Genomic DNA, 14,253 nt, shown 5'->3' on the forward strand with positions numbered 1-14,253 from the left:
TGCTGTTTTGAAGGCAAAGGGTGGTCACACCAAATATGGATTTGATTTAGATTTTTCTTCTGTTCACTCACTTTGCATTTAGTTAACTGATAAATATAATCTATTAACATGTCTATTTTTGAAAGCATTCTTACTTTACAGCATTTTTTCACACCTGCCTAAAACTTTTGCACAGTACTGTATACTGCGAGTTTACACGGCAAGAGTAGAACAAAGTCATTCAGTCAAAAACAGGTCTTAGAACACAGTAGTTGATCAAAAATAATCTTTATTAGACAGACGATTCATAGCATTCAGGAATGTAAAAACAAGCTAGAAAAAAGCTCTTGTCAAAATACCTTAAAAAATAAATTATACAGCAACTTAGATTGCGTATATATAGTCAAGAAAATTTAAATATTACAATTCACAAGCAAACAAAAAATCATTGTACTTTTTCATTGTCTGGAGTATCACTCACTAGAGCCCCCTGCTGCACAACGTAGCAGGACTACAGTAAAAAATAAACTAGACTGTAACCAGACAGTACAGTGCGCAGAAGGCTAAACTGTGGATTAACATTGGAAACAAAGGAATTACACCTTGCTGTAAAATTATTCTCAGTTGTGGGACAGATTTCATCATTGTTCCCCTTCAAATTCAAGCCACACTAGTTTGAGCTCAGCTCATTGCAACACTAGTTTGAACACCAAAAGGGCTGAACAGAATCTTTTTACAATGATCTTAAAAAAAAAAAAACTTCAAGAGAAATCAATTCGATCAAAAAGAAAGAATTCTCAAATTCACATCCCTTGCAAAGTACCAGATTCGCTTACAGAAGTAGAGTACTAAGGTTTCTATAGGTGCTCTTAACCATATCTTTAGATTAGGTTTCATGAGATGTTAGGATGTGTTTTGCATGCGAGTTGTCCACTGCCATTGGTAAGGCTCAAAAGAAGGGGTAGGCATCATTTTTGTTCACAAACAAAATAGATTTTTATTCTCGTTTTACTGTTATACATCACAAGGCAAGAAACATGATACAGAGCCCACTGCCCTACTAACTGGGCACCAAGACCATCCTCTCGCATCATTCGACAGAAAACAAAGTCATTATTCAGAACTGATTTCAGTGTCCTGGGTGACTGGAATGAGCAAACAAGGGCTACTCCCAGTCAAAAAACAGGAAACAAGCCTTTTTTTATCAAACATGAAAATTATCTGTGTGGGAATATTGTACAGAACAAGGGACACAATAGTCCTAGAAAGATTAAAACAATACAGGCCTGGCAATACTGAAGTTGTCTACTATACTGGTTTTACAGAGATGTGCAGTATTTTTCCTCTCGCACATCAAGATGCTTGATGGCCTAACCCCCAGTATGTAGAACTCTATCAAAACAGTGCCCGAACTTTAAAAAACAAAAAACAAAAAAAGCAGGGTAGATCCTAACCGGATCTTCCATTTCATGATATTTACTTTTCATTTTAATTCAATACTGCAATAGTACAAGCCACTTCATCTAACGCTCTATCCGGCAAAAAAAAAAAAAAAAAAAAAACAACCTTTAATAAATACATCACTATATTAAAATATATACAGTATATACACACATTCAATCACTTAACTGCAGATCACAAACAGTTTCGGCTTCTGTTCAGAAAACACAGAGTTCTCCATACTGTTGATAAGAATCTGCTTGTCGTCAAATCTGATGATTTCAGTCACAGGATGCTCCTCTTGTTTTGGCTGAATGACCTGTGGAAGGGTATCTATATTGAGCTTCATGTCTTTAAACGCATGCAACATGAACACCCCTGTGATAATAGTCAGGAAACCGCATAGCGTTCCCACGATGTCAATGGGGAACATGGAATACCACTCTTTGAAGAGAATTACAGAGGTTGAAAGGACCACTGTGGTAAAAAAGACATAGTAGATAGGATAGACCACTGAAGTGTTAAAGACATCCAAGGCCTTGTTGAGGTAGTTGACCTGAGTGACGATGGACGCCACCAGCGTGACGATGAGGATGTAGGAAAGAGGGTGTTTCCACACAGGCTTGCTGTCAAACAGGCCCTTTATGGCGATGCCCAGTCCTTTGACAGATGACACAGAGAACGCTCCAATCAAGGAGCAGATAGCGATGTAGATCAAGACGTTGGTATGTCCATAGCGCGGGGAAAAATAAAATATCAGCACCAAACTTGCGGCTAACAGGAGGCTGGCAAATACGAGGAATCCTGTAGAAAACAAACAAAAGGATCTGTTAGTAAGAGGCAGCTCCCCCTTCCACGGTTATGGATAGCAAATTAAAACTGCCAGTATCATGGCATGCATAATTAACATACAGCCTTCAATTGCCCTATCGCAAGGATGTAACTCAGTTGTTGTGATTCTTTTGAGGGTTATAGTGGAAACTGTTGCCCCAGCACTACCTTTCTTTTTCAATTCAAGAGGAACAGTTTTCCACTAGAAGTATAAGTATACACCTGTGATGTCAGAGGGCAGTAGTGTTTTGACTTCACTGTTGAGTGACATCAGAGGGCAGTAATTCTTGGAATGTGGGCTAGCCAGTTTGCAGGCAGCATTGTCACATGATTTGAACTGAGTCTGTTCTATTGACTGTAAATGAAGTCTGTTCAGTGCTAACACAGGACAAAGTAGGTGTAAGCCAGGTAGAGAAATGAGAAAAAACTGGCGCAACAGAACCCAAAACTACTTGCTCTTTTAGAAAATGACCCACCTGGATGCAGAATTTTTTGAGCCATTTCATCCAAAGTTTTCACTTCCTCCTCTTCTGGAGCGTGAATCACCATAACTGTGCTTCCCAGAATGCTCAGCACGCACCCCATTTTCCCCAGCATGTTAAGCTTCTCATTTAGGAAGTAGGAAGACAGTATTGCACTGTGAGGGGGGGGGGGGAGGATCATTGGTAAAAAGTCCTACATTTAAACATGTACATGCTGTCGTTAAGTACAAAACAAACAGACATTCCCTAAACCTTCAAAGCTAACAAAACAGTTCAATTTTTAAATACATAGGGGCTGCACACAGGTGCTATGACAGCAATGCAATCTGTAGTTGATAATGCTGATTATTCTGGTTGTAGCTAACATTTATTTCATTAACCTTGTGTAGTTTTGAAAGAAACCTCCTATGAGTTGTGAACCAGCTTGAATCAATGTCCACTCTAGGAAACGTATTCAAATACAAACGAAAATGGATATAAAATGACAATACATACCCTATAAGTACACTTAGAGCCCCTAGCGGAGTCACTACTGTTGCAGGTGCAAAGATATAAGCTGCAAAATTTGAAACTTCACCACCACCCACTGGAAAACAAAGACAAGCCAAGAAATTAGCACTTTTTACGACTGGCTCTGGATGATCTTAATTACCAATACAGTATAGTGCACTAAAAAGAGTCTTACAATTATTAATAGACTACAATACAATGGATTACAGGTTATACAAATGCATCTCTAATGCATTCCCTTGCTGTTGCACAAACAGTCCCAAATCAGGAAGTACAGTAACCTGAGGTGTGATAATTACAGCAGCTACAGTTACACCTGACATGGGGTTGTTTGAAATCAGAAAAGGGGAGTGGGGTTTATTTGACATGGTGTCCAGGGAGAACCATAGTTAACGACCGAGTTGGGTTGACTGAGTCTGGTTATTCAGATTTGGAACTTACTTGTCAGTAAACCTGCCCACCACATCCAGTCCTTCAAGTATCCATGACCTCCCTCACCTTGGGGAGAAAGTAGAAATGTTTAGAATGCAGCAAACGATGACAAAGAACAGCAGAACATTTCTACATAGGCCTGTCATTTTGTTAAAATGGATTTGGTATGTCAAAGTTTATCATCCAAGTTATATCCCCACAGACGTCTGCACCCAAAGCTGGTGGGTTGACTCGGAATGGGGACCGGGCAATATTTGAGAAGATCAGGAATGTTTGCTAGAGGAAAGAGCACGCTACAAACTGGCTGAATGAACATGTTGGTTTACCTGCTCGGGTGCCTCCTGTCTGAGCCAGTCTGAGCAGAGCTCTCTTCTTCAGGATGACGCTGCCTCCGATTAGAAAAGAGGAGAAGATGGCCATGGTCAAGCCAATGTAGAACTCGTAATTCCGCCACTTCTGCTCTGAAGCAGACATGTTCAACGACAAGTTGCTGAGAGAGATGGTTAGATCAATCTCATTCACAACTCTGCACACAACTTGCCGTGACAGGCAAGACAAAGTAACAAGGGAACCTGAAAATAAAGAAAAAACATTAGATCACAGTGAAGGTATTCTCCTCCTTTACCGGAGCACACCAGCACGGTATATAGCTACATAATCACGTACATATAAAATATCTTGTTTCATGGTGCGTGATGCTTTAAAAATCAAGACCCACCTGTTCTCTCTTGCTTTCCATGCTCTTTAAGCCCGATATCTGCTATTAGCTGCTGTGTTGCTGCTACTATTTCATGTATTATGTTACTATCATGCATTATGCACTTTCCACTGTATTTAATGTAGTACTTTTTTTTTTTTTACTGTATAGCATGTATTATGCATATCTCTGTATTTAAAGTATTATGGATTTTCTTGTTGTTACTGCATCTTGTAAAGCGCTTTGTGATGGTGGTCCACTATGAAAGGCACATATATGATTGGTTGATTGTTATGTTGTACTATTTGTATAAGCTTGGCAGCTGTTGAAAAACATCAGATAATTGTAGAAGTTAGTTCAGTCTGAACTTGGAGAATATCGATTTCCTTGCTTTGTATGCTGTTGCAATAACCCATCCGTCGTCTGCAACCGTGTGCCAACGAACACCTCAAAAAGATAGACAGATTTCTTTATGAGGTGATATTCATATTCAACAAAATTATCAGTAATGAGACCTCAAGGCTGATAAGAACTGCCCTCAAAACAATTATTGCTACAAGAGAAACTAATCTACATTGACCTTCCCTATAAAAAAAAGACCTTCAGTAGCTCAAATTGGTAAGCTTTAGGATTATTGATGTGTAAAGAAAAAAATGTTGTATTTCTATAAAAGCCATAGTGTGTGTTTTTTTTTTTTAAACAACTGGTCTCAAATAAGCTTGTGGAAATACCAATCTAGACCACAAAAAAATGTATGCCTTTACATTTGATAGATATATCGATGCATTGTAAATGATAAATAATTTGAGTGCAACATGAGGCCGTCAACCGGATTTAAATCCTGTTTTACATTCACGTTCATCTGTCTGTTTTTACAATAAAAACAGTTTAATTCCATATACATCTGTGCCACTACTCCCTTAGTTCAAGTACTGCTCATAAAAGTGAATACAATGGAAACAACCTGAAAGAACATCGACCCTTGCTGCTGCCGTGCAAGTACATCTCATGGGAAAGCTCATTTGAAAATACATCTGCTGAAACCGAATACTATACAAATACACACCTGAAAAATGTTCAAATGTACACACAGGGAACAGTGTTTGCATAGCATTGAAATAAGCCCTTCTTACCAGGATCTGGATGTTATAAACTTGTTGGGGTTTTTTTTCTGATCCTTTAATAACCAGTTCAATAATTCAAAGACAAGAGACAGTAGCAGTGGTAATAATTTCATTAAGCGGTGCGCTGGGTTTGCAGTTCATTTAGAATAGGGCTTATGTAAAGGTCCTCTTGCTTACTGGTTTGTTGCTTTCTGGGAGGTGTTCAGTAAAGTAAAAAAATCAATGATTTCCCCACCAAAACACACTTAACGTATAAGAAATCACACAACTACAGTGAAAAGATCAGTCATTTAATAGTTAATTTTCTTTCTCCTAAATCTATTACGCTGTTGCCAACACGTAAAATATACTCATGACAAAACTAGAACTATAGAGTCAAACCTGCTTAATACCTGGTAACCTTACGCCCTGCTTATGAAAACCATGTTGAAATGTCCATGCCAGAACATAACAGGAGTCATTAAGGACAAAGCAGTTTGATGATTCTCACTCCAGTTAATATAAATAACATGCATCACTTGTGGAAATGAAACACATTAGATGAGAAAATGTGCATGGACCTGTACTGCAAGCACGATACTGTAAATGTTCTACCATAAAGTAACACTACCATACAGAACTCCAGTGTGTGTGTTTACAGCATTCTTTATGTTGAATTATTCCAGTCCACCAGTACAGTATAGCAGACTAAATACATGTTATAAATGAACACTACAGTAAAATCAATGCAATACACTATTATATTTCCATAGCAAAACATTTGCTGTAAATCAGCAGTTCTGTGGTTTATAGTTTAATTTGCCAGGTCATTTCTGAACTCCTGATAGTCAACTTATTGTCGCCCTTTTTGCTCAGTCAGAGTTTGATTGTATATTGCATATTTTCTTTGCTAATGATCCAAGTAACAGAAAAAATAATAACACAAAAACAGAAGTCAGTCAGATAAAAAAAAAAAAATCCCCCTGGCTCATTAAAAGGAACACAAATCCTTCCTGCTACCAGAAAAAAATGAACTACAGGTACTAAAGAACATAACAGATTTGTTTATTCAGCAACTTTGCCAAAACAAATACAGGGAAGTTCAATTCCATCAGGTGATGTTAAATTTGTTTAACTATGCCAATTCCTGATCAGAGATTCAAGGTTTCATGTGTATAGTTAGTGAAGATTTCTGAAACTCTGTTGTGGGGTTCTATTGCCATTCAGTCTTGGTCCCACCTTCCAGCAATGCTAACCACTATGCTATCAGTTAAGACCCAAGATAGGACCCAGGTCCAGCAGACCAGTCTACTGCTCTTCAGTTCAACTACCTGCCATAAACATGTGGGATCAGCTAGTGCCTTAATATGAGTAAGCGCCAGCACCATCTAGTGTTCAGCAGTGTATCGACAGAAAAACAAATGGAAACTTAACTCAAACTAGCAGATCACTAGATGGCATTGGCTCTTACTTCTGTAATGGCAATCTATATTTATGACAGGTCTCAAAAGCAACTCCTTAATGACACACTTCAAAGTTTCACTGGTATATTAATCAGCAAGCAGTTTTTGCAGGCAGATCTTACAGGCAAGTTGCAGCAAGTTATATAAAAAGGCGGCTATTATCTCAAGTGTCTTGGCAAGAAAGCTTACTAATCCAGCCAGACTGGGCTATAGGAAAAATACAGCTGTAAAGCCTGCTGGAGCCCCAACTCAACACATACAAAAGACCCCTCTGTGTCACTGGCAATCTCCTTAGATATTGTATGTGGACAAAGACAGTCGATTTATTCCTGAGAAATTTCATACCACTTATTCCAGTTATCTCCACATATCCTGTGGTGATTTAATACTGTCTGGATGAGGCATGTCAGTGTTACTGAGGTCACTTGTTAAAATTGACTAGCATGTCCTGGGTCAGACCAAAATGATTGGTCATCTTGCTTATATCAAGACATTTAAAATTAGGCTATGTTACATATATTATGTCAGGAAAGTAGACCTGAAAAGCAGCTCTGGAAATCCTGTGAAACCCCCTTAATACAGACGTGTATAAAAAAAAAAAAACACACAAGATTTTCAATACCCTGAATCGTGTTACAATTCACAGCAAAACATGCCTGTCTGCTATCTGTTTACTACATTAGACATCAGTGCACTATACTTGACCTGAAAGCAAGGCAATGTACATTTTTTGCCACATTAAGTTGTACAGGCACCCCTATGCCTTTTTTAAAAATCTATAGGTAAATAGAGAAATGCACCCTTTAACTAGCGGCTGTAGTCATAGAACCCAATCAGTCCCAGATGCTATGGGTGCTGCTTTGTTTAGGGTGAAACAAAACTGCTTCTCAGTGGTACTGGTTAAGCAACTTGCATACAAAGTGAAATGTATGAAGGCACTTTGTACCTGCTGGGAGCCTCCCTTAGAAATAAAAGCACTGTACTGTATTCTACAAAGGGGAATATTGTGGTTCCCATGTCTAAATAACAATAGTGGTACATAATAATGGCACTTTAACACCTCAGCCAGTTATTAAATTGGTCCTCCTAACAACTACTCCTTAATGCAGCATTAAACAGGCCCAGTTTCACATGGCAATTTCAAGACAGCCTCCTTACTGGTGTCTAACAGAATGCATGCCTCAATATGTAGAACATAACAGACTACTACATGGTACACTATCAGTGGATACAAGTACTTTTATATACATATAAAAATAACAACGTTTACTAGAGGCACAGGTGACAAAAAAAGTGTAGCTAACGGCACCCCTAAGAGAAAACGACTATACAAATGGTCTTGGGTAATAAACCATATGCAAGGCTATAACTAGAAAAACCCGACTAACGCAACAATACAGGTAAGAATGTTCTGAGCGACACACCTTTCAGCTCATTTACATTTTACAGAAACGAGAGTACTGTGTGCAAAGCTGTCAAGCAAACGCAATGTTGTGCCACAGGTAATAAATGTGTGTCCTCCTGGTCATACGAAATAAACTAGAAGTCAAAGAAATATATAAATGATTTAAAAAACAGAGAAAGAAAAAGAAAAAAAAGTAAGAAAAGAAAAACGGTTGTTCCCAAACTGAGGGCATTCTCGTCCGAATTGAACTTTCTAAACCACTCTGCCTCATTCCCTTAGCAACCAGTTCACTTTGGGAGGGGTCCCAGAGGGGGTCACCATTTTATAAGTGCAATAACACACTGGAGGGTGTTACAATATGCTCCAATATATGAATGCCTTGGCATGTTGAACACTGTCTTAGGTGTTTGGGGTTCTTGTATTTTGATTGAATGCAACACTTACGACATGAATTCTATTTCTATCATACATCTCGTATATTAACTAATTATTTGTTGCCTAGCCTACGCATGATATAAAAATGTTGTATTGTGTTTTGCAAAGATGTATTCGTTTAAATCGTTTTACTTACATTATTATTAAATGAATATCAAACTGTTTCTGTAGTTTCCAGGAGTACAGTATGTAAACGTTGACTTCTCCAGGACTTTTGACCGATTCAGAAAAACAATATTGTTTCACTATATCGCACTATACTTCCCTGGGCAAACAGCCTCGCCCCGCATTTTGTTACATCAAACCTCACAAGTGCAACATTTTCAAAGCGACTTTGGTTTGAAATGTTAATAAAATATTAAACAAAATACATAGGTTCAAATGAAAACTTACCATTCGTACAACTGTGATTCGAGACTTGAGTAGCTTCTGTCATCTTCGGAAAATAGACTTCCAATACTCCCTAAAAACGTTTCCAAATCAAAACTAAAAACACAATATAAACACGGGTGGTCGTTTTTGAAAACATATATATATATATATATATATATATATATATATATATATATATATATAGTATTTTTTTCAACTAAACAAAATAATCGCCAACAGTTGAACGTCCAAAAAACACACAAAATAAACAATCGAAAGCAATTCAATTTAAAAAAATAATAATACAAATAATAATGATATCCTTTTCCTTTGTGTATGAGCGCTGCAACCGGCTCAATCTCTAGTCTACTGACATAATCATCCAAACCAGGTGAATTTGTTTAGCTGTACCTGATAACCTTAACCCCGCCCACCCCCACAGCGCATCCATTGGCCATCATGCTAAAATGCAAATAGTGTAAAAATGTCTATAGTGCCGTGAATCAGTCTATATGCTAATTTTCTTGTAAAGGTGTGAATATACAGGGTCTGATTGGGTAAAATGAAAAATAAATGGTCCATTACTTATTAGAGATAATATTTTTTGGCTTGTCGAGACCCATGTTGTTGTTTTTTTTTTAAAGTTGTTGCAAACTATTTAAATAAATCCCTATAACTACCTTTCAAATCAAACACTTCCAAAGTCATTCTGTTAACATTTCTTATTATCAAAGCGTTTGTTTTAATGAGTCATAAGCCACAATACAAAGCCGATTTCACAGTGTAATTTCTATAATGTGAATAAAGTTTGTTTCCAGTGGCGGTGGAACAAATCGATTTTGAGGCTCTCCCGAAACGTAGGCCACTCCAGAATACAATGTACGGTCAAATGTATAAGACATTAACGGCAGTATTCTCAAAGTATGCCAAATCGTCAGTTGCACCAAGTCACGTACACAAACGTTTGAGCTACTTTCATCAGTTAAAATTACTGCTTTGGTTTAATTGAAGGTGCGTTTGTCTTGTTGGCTTAGTTTCCTATAAATTCCACATTGTTAAGTTAACAAACACTTGTCAAACATTCAATTTCATAGAAACTGCGTTATCTGTAACGATACCCGTTTCCCCGCCTGGGGTGTGTTTTGTGTGGCTGTGATCTCCATTCACATGTACTGTTTATTCTATTACAAAAGGGAATGCCTCTAGCTTTAAGAGACCAACCCTAAAATCAAGTGGTTCAGTGTTTAGAGTCAGGTGATCCTCACCTCAGAGTGCAGCTAAACCTGAAAGACAGCTTTACATACAATCAGATTTGTTCTCGATCTCTAAACAGTTGTTACTTGTAAGAATTGCAACACCTGTACCCAAACATCTCCTTTTTAAAGTTTCTGCATAATATTTTTTAGTGGTATTTAATAAAGAAAATGGACACAATGTTCATCCTGTTTACCAGTAGGAAATCATGCATCCAATACAAATGTACCTAGATGACGTTTTTGCAAGGCTTCTACTTTACAATTCCCAGGCTATACCTGTTTATCATGCACAATATTCTGCAAGCAGAAAAGAAAGCTTTATAACAGCTTTTTATTTTAGAAAATATTAGATAATATTGTTATTATGACCTAATAAAAAACTTGTTGGTTCCAGTGAGGTCCCTATAACCTGCCACCACACTATAGATTCACTCCCTGTGCTGCAAGCACTGAGACCCCACCTGAAGCTTTACAGAGATCCATGGCTAATACCCATGTTTCATGTAACAAAACTGCATACAACTGATTTGGGGGCAAGCGTTTTACTATTATTTAGAGTGTGATGCTACTTTACTTCAATATTTAATGTGCCCATATTGATTTCTTTCATGTACTTCAATTGTTAGACAGTATAACTAGATACAACTGAGTGTGTACTAGGTACGAGGAGCAATGCAATGTCATATCACCCTGCCCTGAAGACCTTGATTGGCATCCTGGTATAGACATGGCAGGCCACACCTTCACTCTAATAAAATAGCCTCGTTCATAACCCATGTTCATTTACCTTGTGTTTTTATGACATCATTGTTCCCCTGTAAACCATGTATTTCAGTATTCTCTGCCACGACTGTAAACACAAAGTAGCATGAAAAAGTAGATCACCATAACTAACATCCATCGAATGTAAAAATGTAACAAAAACATAACACGCCACACACATATGGATGGACACAGCCTCAATATACATACACAATTATATTGGATAAGCAGAGCTTAAGGTATAAGCAAAAACATACATTGTGTGAAATCTGTGCTCAAGTGTGACACTGTACATAAAGACTTCATTTTGAATCCTGGTCCAATACTGTGTAATTCATAAAACCTGCATCTCCCTGTTGCAAGATCTTCTAAATCTATACTGTATTAACCTTGACTTGCTTGCATTGTCAATACAATGCTGCTTCAGGTGTCTCAGGACATTTCCACACCCTGTTTGGACTAGACTAAAAAAATAAATAGTTGCAAAACTAGTCATGAAAAACTCACACTGCTGAAGAGACCAAAATTGCTGAATCATCTTTCTATAATCAAAGGACCTATTTATAAATGTATAACCCAAGTCATTTACAGATTGCAGGCTGTATTCATCATATATATATATATATATATATATATATATATATATATATAGATGTAGTTTCATAAGAATTATAGAGCTGATCATGGGTTACGTCCTGCTTTCTTATGTGGAAAACAAAAATGTTCTACATAGCAGCTAGTTAACCCCAATACAAATACAGACGTGCTCAAATTTGTTGGTACCCTTACAGCTTATTGAAATAATGCTTCATTCCTCCTGAAAAGTGATGAAATTTAAAGCTATTTTATCATGTATACTTGCATGCCTTTGGTATGTCATAGAATAAAGCAAAGAAGCTGTGAAAAGAGATGAATTATTGCTTATTCTACAAAGATATTCTAAAATAGCCTGGACACATTTGTTGGTACCCCTTAGAAAAGATAATAAATAATTGGATTATAGTGATATTTCAAACTAATTAGTTTCTTTAATTAGTATCACACGTCTCCAATCTTGTAATCAGTCATTCAGCCTATTTAAATGGAGAAAAGTAGTCACTGTGCTGTTTGGTATCATTGTGTGCACCACACTGAACATGGACCAGAGAAAGCAAAGGAGAGAGTTGTCTGAGGAGATCAGAAAGAAAATAATAGACAAGCGTGGTAAAGGTAAAGGCTACAAGACCATCTCCAAGCAGCTTGATGTTCCTGTGACAACAGTTGCAAATGTTATTAAGAAGTTTAAGGTCCATGGAACTGTAGCCAACCTCCCTGGGCGCGGCCGCAAGAGGAAAATCGACCCCAGATTGAACAGAAGGATAGTGCGAATGGTAGAAAAAGAACCAAGGATAACTGCCAAAGAGATACAAGCTGAACTCCAAGGTGAAGGTACGTCAGTTTCTGATCGCACCATCCGTCGCTTTTTGAGCGAAAGTGGGCTCCATGGAAGAAGACCCAGGAGGACTCCAGTTTTGAAAGAAAAACATAAAAAAGCCAGTCTGGAATTTGCTAAAATGCATATTGACAAGCCACAATCCTTCTGGGAGAATGTCCTTTGTACAGATGAGTCAAAACTGGAGCTTTTTGGCAAGTCACATCAGCTCTATGTTCACAGACAAAAAAATGAAGCTTTCAAAGAAAAGAACACCATGCCTACAGTGAAACATGGAGGAGGCTCGGTTATGTTTTGGGGCTGCTTTGCTGCGCCTGGCACAGGGTGCCTTGAATCTGTGCAGGGCACAATGAAATCTCAAGACTATCAAGGCATTCTGGAGCGAAACGTACTGCCCAGTGTCAGAAAGCTCTGTCTCAGTCGCAGGTCATGGGTCCTCCAACAGGATAATGACCCAAAACACACAACTAAAAGCACCCAAGAATGGATAAGAACAAAACATTGGACTATTCTGAAGTGGCCTTCTATGAGTCCTGATCTGAATCCTATCGAACATCTATGGAAAGAGCTGAAACTTGCAGTCTGGAGAAGGCACCCATCAAACCTGAGACAGCTGGAGCAGTTTGCTCAGGAAGAGTGGGCCAAACTACCTGTTAACAGGTGCAGAAGTCTCACTGAGAACTACAGAAAACGTTTGATTGCAGTGATTGCCTCTAAAGGTTGTGCAACAAAATATTAGGTTAGCGGTCCCATCATTTTTGTCCATGCCATTTTCATTTGTTTTATTATTTACAATATTATGTGGAATACAAAATCAAACGCAAAGTCTGATTTCTATTAAATATGGAATAAAGAATGGTGGATGCCAATTACTTTTGTCAGTTTCAAGTTATTTCAGAGAAAATTGTGCATTCTTCGTTTTTTGTGGAGGGGTACCAACAAATTTGAGCACGTCTGTAAATGACTTTGAATAAACAGCCTTTGTAGGTGAGCTCACACAGATCCCGGAGCACTGTTTGAGAGGAAACTGGTATTTCTTGTCTCCTGTTGAAGATTTCAGTGATATGGGCCACTTTAGCACACCTGCCAGCATGCATATGACAATACTTGCACACGTCTGTGGCCTTTATCTGTCATGACCGGCTTGACATCCATTTTTTCTCCTGGGATGGATTTCTGCAGGTGTTGCCATTTTGGTATCACCCAGGAGACTATCTTGATAGACACATTGGTCAATGTAGCTTCAGAGCGCAGGGACAAGCAGGCTGCGAGGGCACCCACTACATCATGCATTTGAAATGTATTTGCTTACGATTGTAAGTCGCCCTGGATAAGGGCGTCTGCTAAGAAATAAATAATAATAATAATAATAATCATGCCTTATGCCAAGTCACAGAGACCTTTATGCTTTCCCATGCTTGTTGCTGAGTAGTTGCACACAACTCTCGTCTTGCTTATATAGGTCATGTGACCTCATAAATATACATTAAGGGCTTAATTTTTAAAACTTGACACCTGGGGTGTCATTTGCTGTAGAATGGGGGGGGGGGGGGTATTCATCGTCCCACCCAGACAATCTATATAACATTATGTCTTCCACTTTGTGCCCCCCCCCCCCAAAGACACATAATATAATCACATGTAAGACAGTCAA

General features: G+C 38.1%; 1 protein-coding gene across 1 annotated transcript; it reads right to left on the reverse strand.

The window, feature by feature from the left end:
- Positions 1-251: 251 nt before the first annotated feature.
- On the reverse strand, positions 252-9,318 carry LOC131699626 (magnesium transporter NIPA4-like). The gene is made up of 6 exons (XM_058996774.1): positions 9,171-9,318; positions 4,001-4,246; positions 3,684-3,740; positions 3,228-3,318; positions 2,727-2,887; positions 252-2,223 (listed from the first exon to the last, which is right to left on the reverse strand). The coding sequence occupies exons 1-6, from the start codon at positions 9,211-9,213 to the stop codon at positions 1,604-1,606; spliced, it is 1,218 nt and encodes a 405-aa protein (XP_058852757.1). The 5' UTR covers positions 9,214-9,318; the 3' UTR covers positions 252-1,603.
- Positions 9,319-14,253: the final 4,935 nt, after the last annotated feature.

Source organism: Acipenser ruthenus, chromosome 23 (genome assembly GCF_902713425.1).
Source record: "Acipenser ruthenus chromosome 23, fAciRut3.2 maternal haplotype, whole genome shotgun sequence".
Taxonomy (NCBI): domain Eukaryota; kingdom Metazoa; phylum Chordata; class Actinopteri; order Acipenseriformes; family Acipenseridae; genus Acipenser; species Acipenser ruthenus.